Source organism: Falco naumanni, chromosome 20 (assembly GCF_017639655.2).
Source record: "Falco naumanni isolate bFalNau1 chromosome 20, bFalNau1.pat, whole genome shotgun sequence".
Classification (NCBI taxonomy): Eukaryota; Metazoa; Chordata; class Aves; order Falconiformes; family Falconidae; genus Falco; species Falco naumanni.
Genome location: NC_054073.1, coordinates 2,803,327 through 2,829,267, shown reverse-complemented (window position 1 = coordinate 2,829,267; position 25,941 = coordinate 2,803,327). Strand labels below are relative to the sequence as shown.

At 66.3% G+C, this 25,941-nt stretch overlaps 3 protein-coding genes across 3 annotated transcripts; 2 read left to right on the top strand and 1 right to left on the bottom strand.

Moving 5' to 3' along the window:
• Window positions 1-1,542: 1,542 nt before the first annotated feature.
• On the bottom strand, window positions 1,543-6,330 carry CHRNB2 (cholinergic receptor nicotinic beta 2 subunit). Its single transcript, XM_040618656.1, has 6 exons — window positions 5,774-6,330; window positions 4,716-4,861; window positions 4,568-4,612; window positions 3,935-4,044; window positions 2,846-3,806; window positions 1,543-1,870 (listed from the first exon to the last, which is right to left on the bottom strand). Exons 1-6 carry the CDS (start codon window positions 5,814-5,816, stop codon window positions 1,700-1,702), a joined length of 1,476 nt encoding a protein of 491 aa, XP_040474590.1. The 5' UTR covers window positions 5,817-6,330; the 3' UTR covers window positions 1,543-1,699.
• Window positions 6,331-6,527: 197 nt separating this feature from the next.
• Window positions 6,528-15,641, top strand: UBE2Q1 (ubiquitin conjugating enzyme E2 Q1). Its single transcript, XM_040618718.1, has 13 exons — window positions 6,528-6,889; window positions 8,099-8,203; window positions 8,462-8,566; window positions 8,925-8,975; window positions 11,877-12,017; window positions 12,631-12,715; window positions 13,193-13,253; window positions 13,785-13,875; window positions 13,973-14,031; window positions 14,307-14,355; window positions 14,561-14,656; window positions 14,808-14,874; window positions 15,201-15,641. Exons 1-13 carry the CDS (start codon window positions 6,605-6,607, stop codon window positions 15,230-15,232), a joined length of 1,227 nt encoding a protein of 408 aa, XP_040474652.1. The 5' UTR covers window positions 6,528-6,604; the 3' UTR covers window positions 15,233-15,641.
• A 3,538-nt stretch (window positions 15,642-19,179) lies between these two features.
• SHE (Src homology 2 domain containing E) lies at window positions 19,180-24,103 on the top strand. The gene is given in 7 exon segments (XM_040618708.1): window positions 19,180-19,871; window positions 19,873-20,118; window positions 20,884-21,010; window positions 21,812-22,120; window positions 22,794-22,944; window positions 23,069-23,188; window positions 23,599-24,103. Coding segments are annotated over 7 exon segments (1,290 nt in total). The 5' UTR covers window positions 19,180-19,721; the 3' UTR covers window positions 23,786-24,103.
• Window positions 24,104-25,941: the final 1,838 nt, after the last annotated feature.

The following is a 25,941-nucleotide window of genomic DNA, read 5'->3' as shown; positions in this document are numbered from 1 at the left end:
CTGGTGGTGGCTGCAGGCCACGCCGCGCGGCTGCTTCTCTCTGAGCTCAGCCCCACGCCGGACGCGCTCGTAGAAGGTGAGAAGACGCCGTTGCCGTTCCACAGCCGGTTTATTGGGTGCTGGGTGCTGGAGAGCCGCCTGCTGTTGGCGCAGCCCCTGGCCCAGTGCGCGGCTGGTGCTGGCTCTGCCCGGGACGGGGCAGTTGGCATCGGTGGGATTGCAAAGAGACCCTGGAAGGGTTAGTGTAGCCCCAGCCGAAGTCTTGAGGCTGGGGGAGCTCTGGCTCTGGCTGCATCTCAGGGTTGCGCACCCCCCTGCGCAGCAGCGAGGGCCACCAGGCAGGCTCCACACTGGCTGGAAGGCTGGGACGGGCTCGCGCCACCGACGGCGCCTGGACACTGACCGCAGCAGCCTCAGCACCCCGCTGTGCCCAGCGCACGGAGCAGGGTGACAGCGCAGGGACGGGGCTGGGGGCTCCTCATCCTGCTCAGGCTGCTGTGCCTGGAGCTATCGGGGTTCCTGCTGTGCTCCCCGCGCCCTCCTGCTCTACCGGGAGGCTCCAGGGCGCAGCGGGACCCCCGTCACCCAGCGCAGCACCGACAGCAGTGGGGGTGCAGAGGTGAGACAAAGCAGGATGAGCCCCTGGTGTGGGGGCTGCTTGAAGGGCAAAGCTCTGAAGCGTGGGGGCACACCCCAAGAGGAGGAGGAGGTCCAGAGCATCAGCTGAAGCAGGCTGGGATTTCTCTGGCTGGGTGAAGTGCTGGGATTTAAATTAATTTCTAGTGCGTGGCTTCCCCCGGCACTGTGTGCCGCCGGCCCCCCGTCTGCGCCGCGCTCCCCCCGGCACGGGGGATTAGTGGTATTTATAGCAAACGCTCCATTTCAACTTTCCCCAACGAGGCCAATTCCTGCCTGCGAGGGAGACCGTGGGACACGTTGCTACCGGACCAGCCAGGGCCACCATCTCCTTGGCACAACTTGCCACAAGGACCTAGCCACCCTCCCAGCTCTGGTTGTGATTGATTCGTGTTTTCCGTTTTTTTTTTTTTTTTTTTTTGGTGGTTTTTTTTTTTTTCCTGGTGGAATCTTGGCAGGGGTGAGTGGCACTGCCGGAGTGCAGAGCCATCCCTGGCACTCACTGCCCTGGCCCTGCCTGCAGGTAGGACCTAAAAATAGCATCTGGCTGGTACATGCGGGAGAGCTGGAGCCGAACAGCCCCGTCCTCCTTCCCTACCTCTGCTCCTGCCGCAGCAGCGCGGCTCTACCCCGGCTGGGAGCCCTGGGGACGGCACAGGGGTCCGGCTGGGGCCCCCCACGTTGTTGTGCTGGTGGGAGCAGATGCGGCAAGCGGAGCGTGGGGCTGGTTCCGCACCCCTGTGCCCCCTCAGCAGTTGAGATTTTCCTCTTCCAGAGCTGAATCCTCCCCAGCCTCTTACCCCAGCCACTGGAAGCCCACCCCCCACCCCCACAACCCTGGCTTCTCCCCCCTGCCTGCCGGGAGCGATGCGGGATGAAATCACGCTCGGTGGAAGCAGCCCCCTCCTCTGTGAGCATTTATTGGTTTGCAGTGGCTGCCCGGAGCCCAGCACCCGGCTCTCCGTCCCACTGGGACCCACTGGGCAGCAGGGAGAGGGCTCGGAGCCCACGGTCCCTCGCTGTCCCTGGGGCAGGTGGGTGCCCCCCCACCCCCCACCCGGCGCTATTTGGAGGTGGGGGGACCCTGGCCGAGCTGCAGCAGGGAGTTGGTGGCGTAGTTCTGGAAGAGCGGCTGGAGGAACATGCCGACGGTGCCGAAGACGCAGACGAAGACGAAGATCCACAAGAAGAGGCGGTCGATGACCATGGCCACGTACTTCCAGTCCTCGCTCACCTGCGCGGGGCCGGGAGAGATGCTGGGTCAGGCCAGGCCCCCCGCTATCACCCGGGGCTGGACCAGGAGCTCCGCAGAGCCCCAAACCTGCTCCCTCAGCACCGCAGCTCCGGGGGCCCTGCCAGCTCGCCATGGCCCTGTGGGGCTCCCCCCACCGCTGCCAGCGCCGAGCCTGGGAGACTCGTTCCCCCAGGGAGCTGAGCTGGGGGGGGCAGCAGCCCCCAGCCCTGCAGCCCCAGCCCGGCCGGTTCTGCCAAATTCTGCATCCTCACGGTGCAGCGCGGGGTCAGGCCCCCCGGGAGCCTCCCGGCTTCCAGAGCGGCTGCTGCGGGCTGGGGCTGCGGCAGGGGGCGGGGGCTGCCGGGGGTCCCGGGGTGCAGGGCCAGGCAGGGACCCCCCCGGTGCCTGTATCCCACAGCCCTGCCCACCCTCAGCAGCCCTGCCTGCACCTCATATCCCTGCCCACATCTCACAGCCCTGCCTGCACCCCACAGCCCTGCCTGCACCTCATATCCCTGCCTGCATGTCTCACAGCCCCGCCTGCACCTCATATCCCTGCCTGCATGTCTCACAGCCCTGCCTGCATCTCATATCCCTGCCTGCATCTCTCACAGCCCTGCCTGCACCTCATATCCCTGCCTGCATGTCTCACAGCCCTGCCTGCATCTCACAGCCCTGCCTGCACCTCATATCCCTGCCTGCATCTCATATCCTTGCCTGCACCCCACAGTGCTGCCCACATCTCATATCCCTGCCTGCACCCCACAGCGCTGCCTGCACCTCATATCCCTGCCTGCACCCCACAGCGCTGCCTGCATCTCTCACAGCCCTGCCTGCATCTCACAGCCCTGCCTGCACCTCATATCCCTGCCTGCACCCCACAGCGCTGCCCGCATCTCATATACCTGCCTGCACCCCACAGCCCTGCCCACCCCCCGTAGCCCTGCCCGCCCCACCCCGCCTGCCCCGTCTCACGCTCTGGTCGTCGTCCTCGCTGCGCATGTGGTCGGCGATGAAGCGCACGCCATCCACCGCCTCCTCCAGCCCGCATGCGCAGCTGGCTGTGGGGGCCGGCGCCGGCCCCTGCTGCTCCCGGTAGCCGTTGAGCCCCTCAGCCTTGGCAGCGCCGGGGTTGGTGTAGCAGGTGCAGGCGCGGGCACCGGCCCGGAGGAAGAGGGTGGCGGTGGCAGCGCGCTCCTGCGTGTGTCGGCGCTGGCGCAGGCGCTGGCGAGCGCAGTTCTGCCGCGGCTGCTTCATGAAGAGCAGCGCTGGGAGCTTGCGGAGGAAGAGGGTGCGGACCCAGGGCGGCATGGTGTGCGTGGTGGGCGAGCGGTGGTGCACGTTGAGGACGCAGACACTGGTGACGATGGAGAAGGTCACCAGCACCATGGTGAACATGAGGTACTTGCCCACCAGTGGCACGTCCAGCGAGGTGGGCGGCACGATCTTGGAGATGAGCAGCAGGAAGACGGTGAGGGCGAGCAGGACAGAGATGCAGAGCGTCATCTTCTCACCGCAGTCGGATGGGAGGTAGAAGACGAGGATGGCCAGGGAGGTGATGAGGATGCAGGGGATGATGAGGTTGATGGTGTAGAAGAGCGGCTTGCGCCGGATGATGAAGTCGTAAGTGATGTCCACGTACGTGGAGTCGTCAGGGTTCTCGTTGCGTCGTCCTGGCAGTGCCACGATATCCCACTCACCGCTGGGCGTGAAGTCATCCAGGCTGGCCACCTCGCTCTTCAGCACCAGGTCGATCTCCGTGCGGTCGTAGGTCCAGGAGCGGAACTTCATGGTGCAGTTCTGCTGGTCAAAAGGGAAGTGCTTCACCTCGATCTTGCACGCGCTCTTGTAGATGGCCGGCGGCAGCCAGAAGATGCTGCCATCGTAGGAGATCACCGCGTTGGAGTAGAAGGAGACCTCGTACATCCCGTCGGCGCTGGGGCAAAGAGATGCACTGTCAGCCCTGGCCGTGCTCCAGCGGTGCGACAGCACCACCCCGAGCCCCGGGTGGGGCTGGGGGGACATGCATGGCACCCCCCCCCCTAAAAAAACCCAACCACCTACTTGTTGTAGAGCACCACGTCGGGCAGCCAGATGTGCTTGGAGGGCAGCCGGACCTTCTTCATGTTGTCGAAGTCCTCCGGCTTCCAGGTGAGGCGGTAGTCCTCCCACTCCTGCGGACAGGCAGGCTCAGCCTGGCCCCGCTGCGGGCAGGGGGGGCCCAGGGCAGGGGGCAAGGGAGTGCTCGGACGGGGGAACATGGGGGGACCCAGGGCAGGGTGCAGGGGGGTCCCCAGGACAGGGTGGACATGGAAGGGGGGTGTGGGGCAAGGTGCAGGGGGGTCCCCAGGACAGGGTGGACATGGAAGGGGGGGGTCGGGCAAGGTGCAGGGGGGTCCCCAGGACAGCGTGGACATGGGGGGGGGGGGCAGGGGGCAGGGGGTCCCAGGGCAGGGTACATGGGTGTCCCCAGGACAGGGTGGCCACAGGGGTGCTGGGGCAAGGTGCAGGGGGTCCCAGGACAGGGTGGACATGGGGGGAGCCCAGGGCACTGTGCACGGGGGGCTCAGGGCAGGGTGCAGGGGGTCCCAGGACAGGGTGGACACAGGGGGGCCAGGGCAGGGGGCAGGAGGGTCCCCAGGACAGGGTGGCCACAGGGGGGACTGGGGCAGGGGCCGCAGGGCGCAGGGCTCCCACCTGGGTCAGCCAGACGTTGGTGGTCATGATCTGCTCCCGCTCGTGCTGCCGAGAGAGCGGGGCCAGTCAGCGGGGGGGGGGCTGGGGGCAGGGGAGGGGGCTGCAGGGTCCCCAGGGGGAGGGGGGGGCAGAGCCCTGGCCCACTCACCACGCTGATGAGCTGCGCCAGGGACACCATCAGCTGCACCGTCACCAGCTCGGAGCCGTTGGTTGCCGGCCGGATCAGCTTGTTGTAGCGCGCGGGGTCCAGCAGATACTCCACCAGCCGCTCCTCCGTGTCCGTGCCCAGGCCCCCTGGGGAGGGGGGGGAGGCTGAGCCCCCCCACTGCTGGGCACGGCCCCCCCGGCGGGCTCCGGACCCCCCCCACCCCGTGCCTGCCCGGGGGTGTGTGCCCGAGGGGGGCTGTGATGGGGGGGGGGGGCAGCCAGCACAGGCAGGGCAGGGGGGGCGAGGGGGAGACCCGGAGGGGGGGGGGCTGGGGGGGGAGCAGCCGCGGGGGGGGCTGGGCAGGGGCTGGAGCCCTGGTGCTGCCAGGCAGGAGCCTGCTGGGTGTCCCCTCTGCCCTCTTCGCCTGTCCCTGCCCTCCCCTGCCTGCTTCTGCTTCATCCCTTGCCCATCCCTGCCCATCCCTGCCCTCCTCTGCCCACCCCTGCCTGTCCCTGCCCACCCCTGCCTGTCCCTGCCCTCCCCTGCCTGTCCCTGCCCACCCCTGCCTGTCCCCTGCCTGTCCCTGCCTGTCCCTGCCCTCCCCTGCCCATCCTGCCCTCCCCTGCCCCACCCCTGCCTGTCCCCTGCCAGTCCCTGCCTGTCCCTGTCCTCCCCTGCCCATCCTGCCCTCCCCTGCCCACCCCTGCCTGTCCCCTGCCCATCCCTGCCTGTCCCTGCCCTCCCCTGCCGGTCCCTGCCCGTCCCTGCCGGTCTCTGCCGCCCCTGCCTGCCCCGGTACCCCCGCCGCAGGGTTCGGGCAGCCGGAGCCGCTGAGCCCAGCGGTGCCGCGGGAGCCGCAGAGCCCCGGGGGAACGGGGAGCCCCGGGAGCCCCGGCGGGCCGGGCCAGGGCAGCACCGGGGCCGGTACCGGCTCTGCTCCGGGTCTGTGCGCGGCCAGTACCGGACGGCCCTATGCAACAGGCGCAGCCCCGGGACCCGGGGCCCTCTCCGCCGGTGCCGGTGCCGGTGCCCGCCATACCCCCCTCCGCGGTACTTACGTCTGAGGGCGGCGAGGAGGCAGAGGACGCGGAGCAGCGCCATGGGGGCGGCCCGCTGCCGGTGCCGCTGCCGGTGCCGCTGCCGGTGCCGCTGCCGGTGCCCGGGCGCTGTCCCCGGTGCTGCCCGCGCTCTCCGCGGTGCTGGAGCCGGCGGCGGCGGCCCGGGCGGGGCGGCCCCGGGCGGGAGGCGGTGCCGGGCGCTGCGCCGGGGCCGTCCCGCGCTCCCCGCTCCGCCGCCGTCACCGCCGCCGTCAGCGGCCCCGGGGCCGCCCCCGCCCCCGCCCCCGTCGCGCCCCGGGGACACCGGGAGGGGGGGGGGGCGGGGGTCCCCCGAGCCTCCGCTCAGCCGGGGCCCAGCCCCCAGTCCCTGCGCGGTACCGGCCGGGGGGGGGGCCCGCGGCGGGCACCGGAGGGGGGATGGGAAGCTCCCAAGCGGGTCGCGGGCCCCCCCGCGACCCTACCACACACGGGGCGTCTCGGGCCCCGGGACACCCCCGGACTTGCGGGACCCCTCAGGCCACACCGGGTCCCCCCAGACTTCGACCCCCCCCCCCCCCGCGCCGGTGACCCCCGTGACTCCTCCCACCAGGGGCGGGGCTCTCCCCTCCCGCTCGCCCCGCCCCTCGCTGTCCGGGGCGCCTGGGTGGCGTCACTTCCGGCTCGGCACCGCCCCGCCCGGGCGTGCGAGCGCTTCCGGCGGTTGATGCCCCGCCCCTTCCGCTGGCGACGGGAGGGGTCACTTCCGGAGAGCGGGGCCGTCCCGCCGCCATCTTGGGCCGGCTCCGGGGGCTGCGGCGGCGGCGGCGGCGGAGTGGGTCCCTCCATGGGAAGATGCAGCGGGCGGGGGCGGAGGAGGCGGCGGGGGCGCAGGCGGCGGCGGGGGGGCCCGGGCGGAGCGGGGCCGAGGTGGCGGCGGCCCCCGCCGGGCGGCTCCTGAGGCGGGAGCTGCGGCTGCTCGAGTCCATCTTCCACCGGGGCCACGAGCGGTTCCGCATCGGCAGCGCCTGCCCCGACGAGATCAGCTGCGAGTTCGTCCCGGGGGCCGGGGCCCGCGCCGGGGCCTCCGCCTCCCGGGGGCCGCCACCGGGGCCCGTCCGCATCCACTGCAACATCACGGTGAGGCCCGGGGGGGTGACACCGGCCCCGGGGGGCTCCGAGGGGCCTACCTCGGCACCGAGGGGCCCACCCCGAGCCGCTGTGGGGCGGCCGCGGCCCGTTAGAGCCCGGGGCCGTTACGGGCGGCAGGGGCTGGCCCGGCCCAAACTGGGCCCGGGGCACCGAGGGGCCGAGGCCAGGCTCAAGCGGCCGCGGGGGGAGCAGCCTCCGTGTCCCCCCCCCCACCTTCCCGGGGCCCCCGAGCTCAACGGGGCTCTCCGCACAGGGAAGCGTCACCCAGCAGAACAGACCCGGAGCCTTCAGCCTCGATGGGGGGGGCGGGCGGGGGGGGGGGCAGTAGTCTCCCCTCCCTGGGTGTCCCTTCCTCCTGTCCGGAGCCTCTGCACCCCCTTTTCTGTACTTGCCCTGAGGTGGCTTTTTTAGAGGAGGGGTCCCAGGTGGCCCTGGCCAGTGATGCCTGGAGGAGGGGGTACCCACAGCCTCTGCGCCCCCTTTTCTGTGCTTGCCCCGAGATGGTTTTCTTCTGGGGGGGGGAGGGTGTCCCACGTGGCTCTTCACATCCACCCTGGCTCATCCTCACCTGGATTTCGGGGGATCCTGGTGCTGGGCCGGTTTGCGATGTGGTGCGGATCCCATCGGGCGAGGTTCAGGTGGTGTCGTGGCCACAGAGGAGAAGCAGAACCGGGAAAGCCCCCGGTGCGGTGCTGATCAGGGCCAGGATCTGGGATTTTCCCAAGGGACGACTCGGGAGCGTCGTCAGCAGCTTTGCCCTGGCTTAAAGGCACCGCTTGGCCTCTGCCCCTCTGCGGGTGCTGCTGGGTCGCCTGATTCTTCTGCAGCGCTTCTGGTCCAGACCTGGCGAGGCACGAGGCCCGCGGGACGGCGTGGAACACGCTCCGTGTCCTGCCTTAACCCCCAGAGGCCCCAGTGACCGGAGGGGTGGCCAAAATGTCACCACCCTCCATATTCCACCCTGGGCTTAGGGGAAGCGGCACAGAGCTGAGCCAGTTGGAGCAGGGGGTTTGTTTTGCCCTTGGCCCCGGGATTAGCCTGGAGGAGGGATACGGTCACTCGGGGGCCATTCCCCTGGTCTCTGCGGTCTGGAGGGATCTTTGGGAGATGTGGGGCTGCAGCTCCCTGTCCTGAGCTCGCTGCTCTAGTGTGACGGAGGGAGCTGCAGCAGCTCAAACACCACCTTCTTGTTTCCAGGAGTCTTACCCAGCCGTTCCTCCGATATGGTCTGTGGAGTCGGACGATCCGAACCTGGCAGCTATCCTGGAGAGGCTGGTGGAAGTCAGGAAAGGAAATACGCTGGTGAGGGGGCGCTGCCTGGGGCAAGGGGAGGGGTGCCGAGAGGCTGGCTGCTTCGGGAGGGTAAAATCCTTGCTGCGTGCCTCCCCTGTGCTGTGCTTCCTCCCCTGTGTCGGCTGCTGCTTGGAGTGGAAGGAGCGGCCTCTGAGCCTTGGCTTGCTCATTTGTGAGGGAAGGCGTTGCAGTGCTGAGGGCAGCTGAGGCTTGGCTGGGTGTGGGGGTCTCTGCACCTCTCTTGACACTTGCCTGGTCTCTGGACAGCTTTTGCAGCACCTGAAGCGAATAATCTCCGACCTGTGCAAACTCTACAACCTCCCTCAACATCCAGATGTTGAAATGCTGGACCAGCCTCTGCCGGCAGAACAGGTGAGTGACCCGGGATGAGACTTTTGAAGCTCATAAAATGAGTTCCCTGGAGTTTGCTTTAGAGGTTGAGGCTTCTGTGACCCCCAAAAGAGGAATGCAGCAGGTGAGGTGTTGATCTCCTCTCCCCGGGGTGGATTCCTGTCCTGGGTGATGCCAGCCCGCTCCATTGGGCCTCAGTGCTGTTTAGCTGCTCTGGTGTGGGTTCCTGTAAAGGTTCTGGGCTTCACTCTGCTTTTAACTTGGTGGTTCTTGTAAATCCCTGTTTAACCTTTCCTCAGAAGTGTCTGGGAAGGCAGGAGAGCATTGCCCCAGGAAGCTGAAGGTGCAATCTCTTGTCTCTGTCCTTTTGTCCCCGCAGACCGTGCAGGAAGAGGTGTCCTCTGAAGAGGAAGATGAAGAGATGCCAGAGGTAAGTGCTGCCTCGCTGCGTGAGGAAGTACGCCAGAGAGCTGAGCGCAGGGAGATGCCCGCGGAAAGGTGCGAGGGCACAGGGATTGTGTCTGGGAGGAGCTTGGGGAGTCCAGGCAGGGAAAAGTTTGGCCCAGAGTTGAGATTGTTCTCAGCATTTTGCTGCTGTGGACCCAGGTGCTGAGCCACGGGTGGGAGCAACCTGTTCACAAACCACAGGGGCCTGCAGCAGCCAAGAGGTGTAGCCGTAGCCTCCAAAGGCATCCAGACAAGCTGAGAGTGGAGCCTCTTGGACAACTCTCTCTGCTCGTGCTGCTGTGCTCTAGAGCCTGAAATTTACTCACGAGTGATGGGATTTCCGGGGTGCCGTCTCTGGTGGGGAAATCGCACCGTGAAAACGGGACTCCCGCAGAGAGGATTAAGGTAGGATGGCTGGGCATGTGAGCGAGCTAATTGGCAGGAGCAGCAGAGGCAGCCATCGTTTACTGCAGGCTGAGAATATCATGCTGCAAAACCTGCAGGCTTCGGTTGTTTGGTTTGCGGTTTAGAGATCTCTAGAAGTGGGTGGAATAATCTTGAATCTCCATGGTGACATTTAGCGATGCCTCACGCGCCTCTCCTGGGGTGTGAGAGGCACGGGCATCGAGTCAGCAGCACCACAGAACCTGGGGGCAGGTCACTTAGCAGCGTGCTTAGCAGTTTTGGGGGTTTAGCAAAGTTAATAGCCTGCTAAATCAAAGCTGGCCTTTGCCAGGGTCCCCAGAGAAAATGCGGTGGCTTAAACTGGTACCGGTGTAACCTGGCATATCTGCAGACTTGCCACTTCGCGGCAAACTGGTGATGTGTGAGTCCTCACACTGCTGTGGGCTGAAAAAGCAATCCTCAGGAGCGGAGCGTTTCCCCCTCACGCTTTCTGCTAACGCTGTGCATCGTCGTGCAGGGCCAGCACTGTCGCTCAGAGCAAAGGTTTCCTGCTGACTAGTTGGATTTGTTGGGCTGTGTCGGAAGAGCAGAGCAGCAGAGCCGTGCCCTGGTGCAGATATGCATTATGCAGGTTAATCCACTCGAGGGATTTTCTAGGAGGATCTATTTTTCCTGTGTGACAGTCTAAAAATGTCAAAGCCCTTCCAAAAATGCTGCTTATCCAGAATAGCAGCAGCTAGCCTGGAGAGGCTGAAGTAAACACTTGTTTGGAGGATTTAATAGCAGCCCTGGAGCCGGGTGCACCCACAGCCATTTGCAGGCAGCTTCCAGGTAGCTGTGGTGCTGACACAGTGCGTGGGGGGAGATCTCCGCCGTGGCCCCCATCGCTGCGACTGGTTTTTACTGGGTATTAACATCAGGGTCTGGTGGAAAGGGATGCAGGACAGCGTCTGCCAGCAGGGTTAGGGAGAGCGGCAGGGCATGCAGCGCGGTGCTGAGCTGATCTACAAAGAGCTTCCAGACACGCTGTGAAACGTCACCTCTTTTGGAGGGGAGGATGTCCCAGGCCACTGAATTTCCTGTGTGAGGGTCTCTTCTCCTTGTGCGACCTCTGCTCGCGTTGGGTTTTGGCACGTGAAGGGGGAACAGCCCGGCCCAGCAGCGCCGCACCCGGCTTTGTTCCAGAAATGTGGCACAGGGCGGCTTGAGCCCTGTGTGTGACGAGATGCGAGTGCCCTTCAGTTAGACTGGGCTCGTGGGGGAGCGTACGTAAGATAAATGGCCAATTCTAGATGGGCATGTGTGGTGGTTTGACCTTGGCTGAGTGCCAGGTGCCCACCGAAGCCATTCCGTCACTCGTCTCAAGCAGGCAGGGGAGCGAAAATGTAATGAAAGGCTCGTGGGTCGAGATAATGGCAGGGAGATCACTCAGCAATTACCATCACGGGCAAAACAGACTCGACTTGGGGAAATTAGTTTAATTTATTACCATTCAAATCAGAAAAGAACCATCTTCCCCCCCACCCCTCCCTTCTTCCCGGGCTTAATTGCCAGTTCCTCAACCTCCTCCCCCCCGAGCAGCACAGGGGGACGGGGAATGGGGGTTACAGTCAGCTCATCACACGTCGTTTCTGCCGCTCCTTCCTCCTCACACTCTTCCCCTGCTCCAGCGTGGGGTCCCTCCCGCGGGAGACAGTCCTCCACGACCTGCTCCAGCGTGGGACCCCCGCGGGGCCACGGGTCCTGCCAGCAAACCTGCCCCAGCGTGGGCTTCCCACAGGTCACAGCCTCCTGCGGGCACCCCCTGCCCCGGCGTGGGGTCCTCCCGGGGCTGTGGGTGGGGGTCTGCTCCCCCGGGGGCCGGGGGCTTCACCTCCAGCTGCCGGGGAATCTCTGCTGCGGCCGGGAGCGCTCCTGCCCTGCCCTGGGGTCTGCAGGGCTGCTGCTCTCACAGTCTCGCTCCTCTCTTCCCCTGATGCAGATTTATTTTATTTCCCCCCCTTCTTAACACGCCATCAGAGGCGCTGCCGCCATCGCTGCGGTGGGTCCATCTCGGAGCCGGCTGGCATTGGCTCTGTTGGATGCGGGGGGAAGCTTCTGGCAACTCCCCGAAGCCACCCCTGTAGCCCCCTGGCTACCAAACCCTTGCCAGCAAACCCAGTACAGCATGAGATTTGGAAGGGAAGAACCCAGCTAACAAAGAGCTCGTACAAGCCCGATTTAATTCTGGAAAGGGAATCGTGCCGCTCTGCTGGCTGCCTTTGGTAAGGGAGGGCAGCGGGGGCCCAGTGCCGGAAACCTTTTCGCTGAGCGTGCCCAAGTCTGGTGTCTTCCACCCGGTTTGTGCCTCGGATCAGGGCTTGGGGAGGGGAAGGAGCACCAGGAATCCTTCCTGGTCCAGGGCAGCTTCCATCTGCAGTGCTTGGAGCGGGGAGGAGCGAAGACACGTCTCCCACTAGCTCTCCTCTCGCCTTCCCAGGACACCGAGGACTTGGACCACTATGAGATGAAAGAGGAAGAGCCGGCAGATGGGAAGAAGACAGAGGATGAAGGCATTGGGAAGGAAAACCTCGCCATTTTAGAGAAAATAAAAAAGAACCAGAGGCAAGATTACTTAAATGTACGTGTCACCGGGCGGGCGGGGGGGTTGGGGAAGCGGAGGGACCCAAGGGTGACAGCAGCGGAGGGACCCAAGGGTGACAGCAGCGGAGGGACCCAAGGGTGACAGCAGCGGAGGCGCCCGCTCACCCTGAGTCGGAGGGGCTGTCCCCGGCCAGAGGTGCAGCCGTGGCTCTTCGGGGCTGGCGTGGCTGATGCAGGGGGCTGCAAGCTGCCTCCGCGGCTCGGGGAAATGCGTGAGCCTCGGGTAGCGTTGGTGCTACGTGGGGCAGCCTTCCTGTAGCGAGATCTGGGGTTCCCCTCTGCTCCCGGCAGCCGCACCTCGCTGCGGGCTGGGGAGGCGGCGGGTGGGTTGTGCTTTTTTTATACTCCTGGGCTGAGATTCTTAGAGCTGAGAGGGCATGGAGGCATTCCTGCTGCAGCTCTGCTGCCTGGGGCGGCGTGTTTGGAGCAAGGGAAGTTCTTGTAGGGGGAAAGGGGAAGACTGAGAGGTGGGGGGCACAGTAAGGTCTAGTTTAGGGGGCAGGTGGGAGTTCTGGCTCGGGTGTTGGCCTCGTAGAGCAACAGCCGTGGTGGGTGCGGTGTAACGATGCAACTTCCCAAATTCCTCCCAGGGTGCAGTGTCTGGGTCTGTGCAGGCCACCGACCGGCTAATGAAGGAGCTCAGGGATATTTACCGATCACCAAGTTTCAAGGGTGGTAAGTACCACGGGGAGCTCGGGGGAAGGGGCTGCTGCTCCGCTCTTCGTGACGGGGTTTTCCTCGTCGTCCTGGGTGGTACCTGATGGGCCTTAGAGCTGTTGAGCTCAGCTGGGGGGGAAGGGGATCTCTGGCCATTGGTTGTCGCTCTGTCAAGAGTGAGCAAAACTGCCTTTCTGTTCCCTGCTAGCGCTGGCTGGAAGGTGAGGAGCGTGCTGTGGGTGGGGGGCTTACCTGGCTTGGAGGGTGATGGTCCTCCTGCCCCTTCCCTGAGCCCAAGGACTTGGGAAAGACCAATGGTAGGAAAAGTGCTGACCTCGGGATGGTTCTTCTGGAGAAGTGCTGCTTCGCGGAGGGGTCTGTGCCAGGCTGAGGTGGTGCTGCAGGGCCAAGCGGGGGTTGAAGTATGGGTGGGTGGTGGCTCGAGTCGCTGTTCAGCCTCCCCCCGTCGTGACACCCCTCTTCTCTGCCTCGCAGGATACTATGCAGTTGAACTAGTGAACGACAGCCTGTACGATTGGAACGTCAAACTCCTGAAGTAGGTGGCGTAGCTCGGGATCATGCAAACTGTGGTGGGACCAGAATGTCCCTGTGAGCCAGAGGGGGAGTGGGCAGGGCAGGGGAGCACCTGGCAGACCTTGGGTTAGCTTCTCTCGGGCAGCTCGCTTGCTGTCTCCGCATCAGAAAGGAGATGACGTCTCCGGAGAAAGATGAGAATATCTGAGGGCTCTGCAAGTCTGTCTGCTGTTCCTAGAGTCCTGGAAGAGGTGCATCAGACAAAACCCCGAGCTTTCACACCCTCCAGACACGGCTGCTGCCTTTTCCTTGGGCCAGGCAGTCTTTTATTTTTAAGCTGGCAGCATGCAAAAAGGGTGTGATGGTCTTCTCTGCAAACCGGGAGCAGAATGCTGGCAGCCCGTGCTGTCGCTGCCCTCTGGGTGCGAACCCGCGGGCCGGCGTGGCAGCCAGGTTGTGCAGGTACAGTAGCTCTGGGCTCGGGCGGCAGCGAGCGCAGCTGACTCGAGGTGCACGGCCTCGGCTCTGACCCTCGGGGATTTTCGTTCGGCAGGGTTGACGAGGATAGCGCTTTGCACAACGATCTCCAGATCCTCAAAGAGAAAGAAGGAACAGATTTCATCCTCCTCAACTTCTCCTTTAAAGTAAGGCTTCCCGCACCTCCCCCTCCTTGAGGCACGCTTGCCGCGGCGAGTCCTCAGCGATGTTTCTCAGCGGCTTTGCTCCCTTCTCTCCTTCCAGGATAACTTTCCTTTTGATCCACCATTCGTAAGGGTTGTGTCCCCGGTGCTGTCAGGGGGGTAAGTGACTACCTGCCTCCGCTCACCGTCTCCCACGCTGCTTGCCGTTCTCACCACGAGTTTCTCTAGCGCTGCCCCTAATCGCCCCGATACCAGCTTGCAGTCGCTCTCTCGGGAAGCGTAGGTGGGGGGGTTGGATTTTTTTTGTTGTTGTTGTTGTGGTGGTGTATGTTTCCATCTGAGATCGACCCTGAGACAACGATCCGTCTCTGGAGCAGCGGGTGGGTGAGGCTGTGGCTGGCTCTGACATAACGTGGCCTCGTTTCTTCCCCAAGGTACGTTCTGGGTGGCGGTGCCATCTGCATGGAGCTACTGACAAAACAGGTGGGTCCCTGCCGCTGCGTGGGCTTGGGTAGCCGCTGCTCCGCCACGCCTTGTGTTCCTGCTACCAGCCAAATCCTGCCTGCACCCCCGGCTGGCAGCTTGCGATGCCCGCGCCGGGCTCAGAACCTTTTGCTGGGGTGGGGAAGCACAGCCCCTGGGCGGGGGTCCTGCCTGCGCTGGCCTCACTGCTGCGTTGTGTCCCCAGGGCTGGAGCAGCGCGTACTCCATCGAGTCAGTGATCATGCAGATCAGCGCGACTCTGGTGAAAGGGAAAGCACGAGTCCAGTTTGGAGCAAATAAGGTAGGGCCGGGTCGGCGTAAGAGAACGCGGGGAGCGGTGGGAAGCGGGATGGGGGCGGGTGAGCGGATGGGTGGCGCTGGCAGCGTGGTGCGCGGGGGGCGGCTGGCACCGGGTTCCGGTGGGCTGATGGTCACCCTGGCTTCCCTTGCAGAATCAGTACAGCCTGACGAGAGCACAGCAGTCCTACAAGTCCCTGGTTCAGATCCACGAGAAGAATGGTAAGGGCTGAGGGGAGGGCGTGCGCTTCCCCTGCCAGCCCGGGCTCCCCTAGGCCCGGCATCTGACAAGCCACCGGAATTTTTTTCCGCCCACCGTCTGGCTGCGGTGTCCCTCTGCCCTATCCTGGTCGGTGCTGAGCTCCCTCAGCCGTGACTGGAGGCAGCACTCGGCTGTCCGCCTGCTCTTGGGGGGCAACCAGGAGAGAAACCCCCCCGGTGCTGGGGGAGATGTGGCACTTGGGAAGCGGGACTGGACGCGCTTGCGCTGCCGCTTTCTGCAGCGTTTCCCGGCGTGGATCCCTCACGGATCTCTCTTCTCGTTCCAGGCTGGTACACACCGCCCAAGGAGGATGGCTAGCGCGGATGCTGTAGGACCAATCTGATTATCTTCTGGATGCTCTACTTGGATCTTACCGATGCCTCTTGGCTTTCTCCCAGGATGTCATAGCTCTGCCTGTTGCAGGACAATAATGGCTGTTAAAAAAAAAAAACTCTAAATAAAACTGTTTAAGCAGTTGGACTGACCTAAAACACTTGCTGGACCCTTGCTAGCAGGCATTCTTGTTAAAACAAACTTTTGAGCCTCTTGTATCGCTGGAAACTTTCAACTCTACTCCAGTCTAGAGCGTCCTCCTTACCTATGCTATGGATTTAATTTATTTTCTTATTTCATGTACACTGCTTTTTTTTGTTACAGTGTATGATGGATGTGTATGGAAAATGTATCTTTGGAGAAAAAAAAAAAAATTACAGTTTGTTAATTTGAAGATGCTGGTCTGAATAATTTTTCTTTTTTCCAAGTTGCTGCTGGGTGGATCGTACCCCGAGCTGGCAGCGGCAGGAGCAAAGCCCTTGGTGGCATCTTCAGCCCTGGGGGGGTGGTGGATGGAGCCGAGGGGCTGCGCTGGAGGTAGGGGCGCAGGAATGGCCTGAGATTCTCGGTATTTGCTACGCAGCCCCCCCTGGACAAGCCACAGGAAGGTCTGGAGCAGCTACCTTGGAAAAAGAAAACTGGTTTTTTCTTCTTTTTTTTCTTTTTTTTTTTTTTTTTTTTTTTGGCAACAAGGGAGCAGGGCTTCTGTCCCCTTCTGGCTTAGGCCAAGGACAGACTTTTTATAAACTGCCACCTTGCACCCCTGCAGGTGGGGGAGGGGAAGGTCCATAAGCCTTTTTTTATGGGTGAGGGGGGTGTGGGTGCCCCCCAGGGCTGCCAGCTCACCCCCATCTCCGTGTCCCATCTTACCATGCACTAAGAGAAGCAAGAGGCTCAAGTGGGCGAAGGGGAGCGGGGGCAGCGCTGGCTGCGCTCCCTGCTCTCCTCCCTCCCCAGGACTCACTCCTGCAGCCACGGGCGTGGGGCTGGAGGGTTTTTTAGATTTTTCCTCCTCATTCCTGCTCAGCTCCGTGCTGCAGTCGTGCCCCTGTCCCTTCCTCAGCTCCCTCTGCCCCGCTGGGAGGCTGCTGGAAGGAGATTTGGGTGTTGGAGCTGCTCCGGCTTCTGGGGCCGTGTCCTCGGCTGGAGGGCATCGCTGCCTCATTGCCTGAGCCGCGCCATCCCCATTAATTCCCTGGCTTTGATTAAAAGTTACAAGAAAATCAAAGAGCCTCAGAAGTCCGTTATCTCCGCCAGCAGCTGTTCCCTCCTTCAGGCGTTGTCCTGCTCCAGCCTTGGCATGAAAAGATGCTGTAGGAGAGGGATGACGGACGCTGCCCCGCTCCAGCCCCGGCTGGGGGACTATTTTTAAGTGGCTTTGCTGAAGGACCAGAGGGTTTGTGACACCGAGCGGCTCCGCTCCCCCCTTGGCCGGGGCAGGGGGTTAAGCTGGTTTAATACAGGTTTCAAAAGCTGGTGCTGCTGCTGTTTGGTGAGTGGGGGGGCTGCGCCTGCTGGCTGCCATGGAGGGGTTGGGTGTACGGGGCGTACTGGGTGTACGGGGCGTACTGGGTGAGCTCACGGCACGTGTGCTTCCCAATGCTGCCGGCTTTCCGCACCGGGCTGAGTGGGAGAGCTGGAGCAGACCCCCTGCGGCTGACCCAGCGCGGCAGGAACAGCACGAGCTGGCGTCTGGCGGGTGCCTGGCCCGTCTGTTCTCACCCACCCAGTGCCAGGATCCATCCTGCTCCCAGACGGGCTCCGGCGCTCCTCGTTTTGGCTTCGCAGAGAAGCGGGTATGCGGTGCCATCTGTCCCCGCTGCCAGAAAGGCTCCCAGTGCCACCCCCGCTGCGGGAGCTGGCCGGGGGCACGGTGGCCGGGAGAGGCTTCCCGGTGGGGACGCGTGGGTGGCATGCTGCTGGCACTGCCACCCGCCGCACGAAGCCACCGAGATGGTGCTGCCGGCACCGCCGTCCTGCTGCCAGGATGCCTGGAATGGTGAAAGGAGGTGGAAATCCGCCAAGGAAGGAAAGCGGCACCTCTCCCACCCAGCTCCCTCAGCATGCTGGCGGGGGCATGGAGTTTTCTGGGGCTTTCAGAAGGTGAAGCTGCTCCCGCTGCCGGTTTAGGTGCCACTGGCCACCACGAGGCACGTCCTTGCCACCGCTCGCCACGGCACTGCTGGCAGCGCCGCTGCTCGAGGCTGCCCAGCACCCCCCCTGAGCTCGGACCAGGGGGGGCACGGTGCTGGGAACCAGCCGTCCCTGCCGGGTCAGGGTCTGCTCCCCCAGTGTCCCCCCTCCCAGCAGCAGGACCTTGGGGACATTCCCTGGCCCCTACAAGCAGGAGGAGCCCGTGTCCTGCCCCGAGCTGGGGCAGCTCCGTGCTGGGGGCTGGGGGAGCAGCTCTACCCGCAAAACCCACCCCCATCCCCTGCCGTTGTGCAAATAGGTCAGGGCCCCCCGCTGCCCCCCCCCCAGCACCACGCGGCCCAGCCACCAGCCCCGCAGGAAGCCAAATTTCTGGGCTCAGCCGGGGTTTTCCGGCAAGGGCTCGGCACAGCCCTGCCAAAGTAGGTCTGTGCTGGTGTGGGGTGAACCGCAGCGGCAGCGAGCGCAGTGGGGCCGTGCCCCGGCGGGCTGGCACGGGGCCTGGCACAGGGGATGCACGAGGGGCTGGGCACGAGGGGCTGGGCACAAGGGACTGAGCACGGAGCCCCGTGCAAGGGGTCTGTGTGTAGGGGGCTGTGCACGGGGGATGCACATGGGTTCTGCACGGGGGGTCCATGCACAAGGGGCTGAGCACGGAGCCCCGTGCAAGGGGTCTGTGTGTAGGGGGCTGTGCACGTGGGTTCTGCACGGGGGGCTCCATGCACAAGGGGCTGAGCACAGAGCCCTGCAGGGGGGTTGTGTGTAGGGGCTGTGCACGGGGGCTGCACAGGGGCTCCATCCATGAGGTCCGTGCATGAGGCTGTGGGTACCAGGGGCCACGCACAGGGTATGTCAGTGGGTCTGGTGTAAGAGGCTGTGCACGGGGGCTGTGCCTGGGTTCCATCCATGGGGTCCATGCACGAGGGGCTGTGCACGAGGGGCCGCGCTCAAGGCTCTGTGCAGGGGGTCTGCACGTAAGGGTCCACGGGCTGCGGGCTGTGCACGGGGGCTGTGCACGAGGGACTCTGCACAGAGGAGCTGGTGTAAGGGGCCATGCATGGTGGGCTGTGCCTGGGTTCCATCCGTGGGGTCCATGCACGAGGGGCTGTGCTCAGGGCTCTGTGCAGGGGGGCTGAGCATAAGTGTCCACGCACGGCAGGCTGTGCATGGGGGCTGTGCACAGGTTCTGTCCGTGGAGTTCACGCACGGGGGCTGTGCACGAGGGGGCTGTGCACGAGGGGCTGTGCACGAGGGGCTGTGCATGGGGGCTGTGCACGGGGGCTGTGCACGAGGGGCTGTGCACGAGGGGCTGTGCATGGGGGCTGTGCACGGGGGCTGTGCACGGGGGCTGTGCACGAGGGGCTGTGCACAGGTTCATGCACGGGGGCTGTCTGTGGGGGTCTCCCCTTGCAGCCCACACCCAGGCTCCACGCGTGGGGGCCATGCGCAGGCTCAAGCCGCCGCGCCCCCCCGGCCGGGCAGGGTCCCGCTGTCTCCCGGCCCCCCGGGACGAGCCCCCCGCCCTGCCCCGCCGCTCCGGGCGGCCGCAGTCACCGGGGGCGGGGGGAGGCGGGGGTGCCCCGGCTGCGGAGCCGGTGTCCGCCCGCCCGGCCGGTGCCGCGCCGTCCCCCGGGGCCGCCCCCTCCGGATCTGGGCGGGGAGCGCCGGCCCCGCCGCCCCCTCCGGCCCCTGCGTCTCCGTCCGTCCCGTCCCGTCCCGTCCCGTCCCGTCCCGTCCCGTCCCGCCGCATGGGGCCCCCCGGGCCGGCCTGACCCCCCCCCGCCGCCCCGCCGCCCCCGGAGACGGGCCCCGCCGAGGAGCCGCGACGGACCCCCCCGGCTGCCCGGCCCCCGCCAGCCCGGAGAGACCCCCCCGGGTGCGCTCCCCGGGGGCGCGGGACCCTCGGAACCGGCCCGGGGCCGCCCCGGCCGCTCCCCCCCGCACGGCCGGAGAGACCCCCCCGCCTCGCCCCATCTGGAGCAGAGACCCCGGCCCCGCCCGGGACCCCGGGAGCCCCGGGGCGACGCGCTCCCCTCCGCGGGACACGGCAGCCGGCACCCCTGGGGACCCCTCAGCCGTCCCCGCGCGGGCGAAGGACGCCTGGAGCCCCCCACCCGCGCCGGGGGCGAAGGCCCCGGCCCCCCTGCCTGCATCCCCCCCCCGCCCCGGGCTGGCCCCCCACCGCCCAGGGTCCCGCTCCCGGGGCTGGGGGCGAGCGGGCTGCCCCGTGCCCCCCGGCTGAGCCGGGCCTGAGCCGGTGGCAGGAGCGGGGGGCGTCGGGGAGCCCCGGGGGGGCTGCGGCCCCCTGCCCCTGGCCAGCCCCATGGCGGCCAAGTGGTTCAAGGAATTCCCGTCCAGCCTGAAGACGGTGTCCGAACGGGCTCGGCCGGGCGGCGGGAGCCTGGCCAAGAGCCGCAAGAACTCAGCCGTCGAGTTGGGGGGCTGCCGGGCCGGCCCGGGGGGTGGCAAGGAGGGGGGGGGGTCGGTTATCCCGGGACAACCTGCAGGGTCTGCTCCAGGCCGCCACCGGGAAGATGCGGAAGAATTCCCGAGCGGAGGGGGGAGCAGCGGAGGGGCCCCCCAAAACCTGCGGCACCTACATCAACCGCCTCATCAAGGTGGAGGCTCCCGAGAAGAACGGGAAGGGGTACCCCGGCCCCCTGCCCACCGCAGCGCCAGCCCCGGAGCAGGACAAGGGGAAGACCCCCAAGACAGAGACGGTAAGGGGGGGGACTGGGGTGATGGGGGTGTGGGGGTGTGGGGGACACGGCGCGAAGCGATGGCAGCTTGAACCGCTCCAGCTCATTAGCCCGGCTGACCCCGGGCTTTCATCGCTCCCAGCTCCAGCGCCTTCCGATCCCCTTCAAAGCTCCTTCAGCCCCCCCCGCCTTGGGCTGCTGGGGAGGGGGGAGCACTTGGCGAGCCCCCTCGCCGTGTCCCGCCGTGTCCCATCCCACCCTGACCCCGGCTAAACAAAGGCTGACACAAAGCTTTTCTGGGGATCCAGCCTTTGCCCACCCCCCCCCACCCCCCATTGCCCTGGGGTGGCTGGCAGCCAGCTGGGGAGGGGGTGTCACCTGAACGGGTCCCCCAGCACCCCCCCGGCTCCTCCCCACCGCTGCTGCACCCTTGTGGGGTCGTGGCACTACCCCAGTGCGCTGCCATCCCCCCCACCCCCGCCCCGTGGTGACCCCAGTGTCCCACCTGGCTCTGCGCTGGTGGCCTCCCCCCTGCTCCACCACCCCTGGACAGGCAGTGGGACCCCCCCACTTCACCCCACCCCGCAGCAGCCTCTTGAGGCTGCCGGTGGCCTCCCCCTGCTCCATCATCCCTGGGACATGCGGTGGGACCCCACCCCACCCTGCAGCATCCCCCTGAGTCCCCTGGTGGCCTCCCCCTGCTCCATCATCTCTGGGACATGCAGTGGGACCCCCGCCCATTCTGCAGCATCCCCCTGAGGCCCCTGGTGGCCGTGCCACCCCCAGGTCATCATCCTGGAGGACTATGCCGACCCCTACGACGCGAAGCGCACCAAGGGGCAGCGGGAAGCCGAGCGCCTGGGGGAGAACGACGGCTACATGGAGCCCTACGACGCCCAGCAGATGATCACAGGTATGTGCCGCACCACGGGCAGCGCGGCTGGCACCGCTGGCACCACTGGCACTGCTCCCCAACCGGGAGCGCCCTCGGAGCCGCCGGGAGGCTCCGGGAACAGGAAAGCCACTCGCCGCTTCCTGCGGCTGCGCGGGGCCAGATAAGGCTGGACGCTGACCCCTGCCCGCCGGCCCCTCGCCCGGTGCCGGGACCCGCTGCCATCACCCGACGGGTGTCTGGGACCAGTGCAAAACCCCCAGTGCCACCCAGCTGTCCCCAGGGTGGGGGGATGCAGCAGCTCTGGGGGTTCCCTGTGGCTGTGCCCCCCCCCCCCCCGGCGGTGACCCCCCGGCCGGCGTGGCGGCCGCCCAGCTGGCCACAACAACAGGAACTGACTCGGCCGGAAGCTGGAAATAAAAGATTTGCTGCTGATGGTTTTTTTCCATGCGGGACAGCCGGGGCTGTTTGGCGGAGCCTGGCGCCGGGGGTCGAAGCGGGGGGCCAGGGGGGTGTGAGCCCCCCGTGGGGCTGAGCTCCGGCGTGGGGTGTAGCATCCCGCCGCCGTAGAGCCCGGCTGGTGCCAGCGGCTTGTTTCGGTGTTCCCGGTGCTGGCAGCCTTGGGGATGGGACAACAGGCCAGGCGCCACGAGGATGGGCCCCTTCCTGCTCCGGCTCCTCCCGAGCTGGTTCTCAATGGGGCATCCCCGATGTGGGGTCCCTGCCGTACATCCCCCCCAAGGGCAGGTGTTGGGAGGAGAGGGAGGGGGGATCAGGGGACGCACAGCCCCCTCCCTGACCCGCCATCCCTCTTTCCCGCAGAAATCCGCCGTCGGGGCTCCAAGGACCCCCTGGTCAAAGCCATCCTGCTGCTGGACGGTCCTGGCGAGCCTGGGGAGGGGGGTGGCAAGACGGAGCCGGCCAAGTGGCCGGGGGGCAAGGAGGCGGCAGGGAAGGGGCCACAGCTCTACGACACCCCCTATGAGCCTGGGGACGGGGGGGCTGGGGGGGCCACTGAGCGCAGGGCAAGGGCTGGGGATGGGCGCCTGCCCGAGAACGACGAGCGCCCGGCCGGCGAGTACGAGCAGCCCTGGGAGTGGAAGAAGGAGCAGATCGTCAAAGCGCTGTCAGGTAGGGGGGGGGGGGACAGAGACCGGGATGGGGACAGGAGCCAGGGTGGGGATGGGGACAGGGACCAGGATGGGGATGGGGACGGGGACCGGGATGGGGACAGGAGCCAGAATGGGGATGGGGATGGGGACCAGGATGGGGATGGGGACCGGGAGGGAGATGGGGACCCGAATGGGGATGGGGACTAGGATGGGGACAGGGACCAGGATGGAGACAGGAACCAGAATGGGGATGGGCACCAGGATGGAGATGGGGACCAGAATGGGGATGGGGATAGAGATGAGGATGGGGATGGGGACAGAGATGAGGATGGGAATGAGGATGAGGACAGGAATGTGATTGGTGACAAGGACAGGGATAGGGATGGGGACAGACTTTTCAGCAGAACCTTTAGCCATAGGACCAGGAGGAATGGCTTTAAACTACAAGAGGGTGGATTCAAACTAGATATAAGGAAAAATGTCCTGCACTGGGGGTGGTGATGACCCTGGCACGGGTTGCTCAGCGGTGACAGATGCCCCATCCCTGGAAAGGGTCAAGGTCAAGTTGGACGAGGCTCTGAGCCACTTGGTCCAGTGGAAGGTGTTGGACTAGACGGAGATGGGGATGCAGCTGGGGATGGAATTGGTACGAGAGCAGCTTTGGGGGCTCACTTCTCATTCCCCCCCCCCAGTCCAGTTCGAGGGCTCGGAGCGCCCCAAGGAGGAGACGCCGCGGCAGCACCTACGCCAGAAGAGCTGGACCCCCAAGATGCTGAAGGCAGCGGGCAGCGAGCACGGCGAGGGGGAGCGGGTCGACCCTGCCCTGGCGCTGGAGAAGCAGCCGTGAGTCGCGAGGCTGAGCCACGTGCAGCAGCCAGGGCAGGACATGGGATATGGGGTTGGGGGGGGGGGGGTTGTTCCAGGGCTTTACCAGCGCTCAGCATCCCCCCCCCGGTCCCCCCCACAGCTGGTACCATGGGGCCATCACGAGGGCCGAGGCAGAGAGCCGGCTGCAGGCGTGCCGCGAGGCCGGCTACCTGGTGCGCACCAGCGAGACCGGCAGCGGCAAGTACTCCATCGCGCTCAAGTGAGTGGCTGAGCGGCCATGGGGCAGGGGGTCCCAGCCCCGGGGGGGTCCCACCCCGGGGGGATGCTGTAGCAGGAGCCCCCAGTTCACACCAGAGCCCTGATGGGGTGGGAGCAGCCCGGTCGCGGGTCTGGCATCCCCCCATCCTATGGGGTGGGGGTGGGGGACCCAGGCATCCTGGCACGGTGCTGGGGCGAGGAGGTGGAGGGGGGCAGGCGGTGCGTCCCCCTCCCCGGCACATTGTCGGGAGCGCCAGCGGCGTTTCCTTCCTGAGGAAGCGGAGCCCCTGGAGCCGAAACAATCGGGAGCGGGACGGGAACGGGAACAAACAGGGGTGGATGCGGCCTCGGCGGCGGGGCGGGTGGGCGCTGGGGGGCTGGCGGCACCGCTGACGCCCACCGGCCACCCAGGACCAGCCAGGGCTGCGTCCACATCCTGGTGGCCCAGACCAAGGACAACAAGTACACGCTCAGCCAGGCCAGCGGCGTCTTCGCCAGCGTCCCCGAGGTCGTGCACTACTACTCCACCGAGAAGCTGCCCTTCAAGGGGGCCGAGCACATGGCCCTGCTGCACCCCGTCCACTGCAAGGGGCATTAGCACCCACTGATGGCCCCCCCCACCCCGGCCTGCAGCCCCCAGCCCCGCGCTGTGGGGCAGGGTCCGGCCCTGGCGATTGCCATGTGCCGTGGGAAGGGTCTGGCAAAGGACCAGCCCCGCGGGGACCCCCACTCCTGCCTGGTGGCCGCTGCCCGCCGCTGGACTCCGGCAGGGCTGCGCTGCCCTTTCGCCGGGACGGATCCTGCCCACCCTGTGCCAGAGCTGGCCCGGTGCTGGGCGGCCGCCGGTGCCCAGGGCTGGGGGTGCAGCGGGGTGGGATGTGTCAATGATGTAGGAAAATAAACTTGTTGGCTGAGAGGAGGCAGGTGGTCCTGCGGGGGCAGGGGGCTGCAATGGGGAAGGGATGGGGCTGGGGGGGCTGGGGGCTGCAATGGGGAAGGGATGGGGCTGGGGGGCCTGGGGGCTGCAGTGGGGAAGGGATGGGGCTGGGGGCTGCAATGGGGAAGGGATAGGGCTGGGGGTCCTGGGGGCTGCAATGGGGAAAGGGGGGGGCTGGGGGCTGCAATGGGGAAGGGATGGGGCTGGGGGGGGGCTGGGGTCTGCAATGGGGAAGGGATGGGGCTGGGGGGGGCTGGGGGCTGCAATGGGGAAGAGATAGGGTTGGGGGGGTCTAGGGGGGGGCTGCAGCATGGAAGGGATGGGGCTGGGGAGCCAGGGGGCTGCAGTGAGGAAGTGGGGGGGCTGGGGTCTGCAGTGGGGAAGGGATGGGGCTGGGGGCTGTAATGGGGAAGTGCTGGGGCAGGGTTGGGACTGCAATGGGGAGGGGATGGGGCTGGGGAGACTGGGGGCAGCAGTGGGAAAGAGATGGGGCTGGGGGCTGCAGTGGGGAAGGGATGGGACTGGGGGGGCAGGATGGGGTAGGGGGCTGCAATGGGGAAGCAATGGGGCTGGGGGCTGCAGTGGGGAAGGGATGGGGCAGGGGGCTGCAGTGGGGAAGGGGTGGGGCAGGGGTGGGGCTGGGGGCTGGAACGGGGAAGCCGTGGAGCTGGGTTGGGGCAAGGGGCTACAGCAGGGAAGGGATGGAGCTGGGGGCTGCAATGGGGCAAAGTTGGGTCTGGGGGCTGCAATGGGGAAGGGATGGGGCAGGTTTGGGGCTGAGGTCTCCAGTGGGGCAGGGATGGGGCTGGGGGTCCCGAGGGTGCCGGGATGGGCCAGTGCCTGGGCTGTGGGTGCTGAGGGGGGGGCAGTGAGACACCCAGCCCCTTCCCCAGCCAGGTCTGGGGTGGGGGGAGGCCGCGGGGCTCTGCCAGCAGCACCCCCCCAGCACTCCCCGAAACCGGGGGGGGTTTCCAGGGCTGGGGGCCCACCAGGGCTGCCCCAGGATCGGGCCCCTCCCCCCCCCCCCAGGGTCACCTGCCTGCTTGGGGGAGCAGAAGTGGGTGACACCCCCCAGCTGGTACCAGCAGGAGCCACCCCAGTTTTGGGGGGCGGGGGTACCAGGGCTCCCCCCCCCCCGCGCATCTGCATCCTGTTGGGCTTTTTATAGGGCGCGGGGGGGGGGAACGTGGTGTCCCCAGGGTGCTGGGCGCCCTGTCCCCTCGCCCTGCGGTTTCCTGCCAGGGTGCAGCTGCAGCTCCCAGGGGCATTGCGCAACCCAAGGTGGGGGATGGGGGGGTGGGCATTGGGCATGGGGGGCACAGCCTGGGTCTGCACGGCATGGGGGGCGAGCGTGGGGGGTGCAACATGGGGTGCATGGCACGGGGGGGGGCATAGGGTGCATGGGCTGGGGGTGCATGGGATCAACTGGGGGGGGGGCACAGCCCCCTAGGGTCACCCCTGGGTGATGGAGGCTGCAGTGTGACCCTTTGGCCACAGCACCCACCCACCTCCCCCCCCCCAAAAAAACCCCAAGCCACCCCCCCAGTACAAATCCAAGATGTTTATTTGAGGCACCTTTGGCCACGTTTCCCAAACACGCGTTTAAAAATAAGCCCCCCGGGGGGGGGGGGGGGGCGGGCTGGGCAGAGGGATGGGGCTGAGCCAGCCAGCTCCCCCCCACACACACCTGCCCACCCCCCCCACTGCACGGTGGGGGCTCCGCTTCAGCCATGGGACCCCCAAACCCGGCCCTGCTCCCGCGCATCCAGTGCCTTCCCAGCTTGGCCACAGCCCTGGAGCTGCGCCCCCCCCGCCCC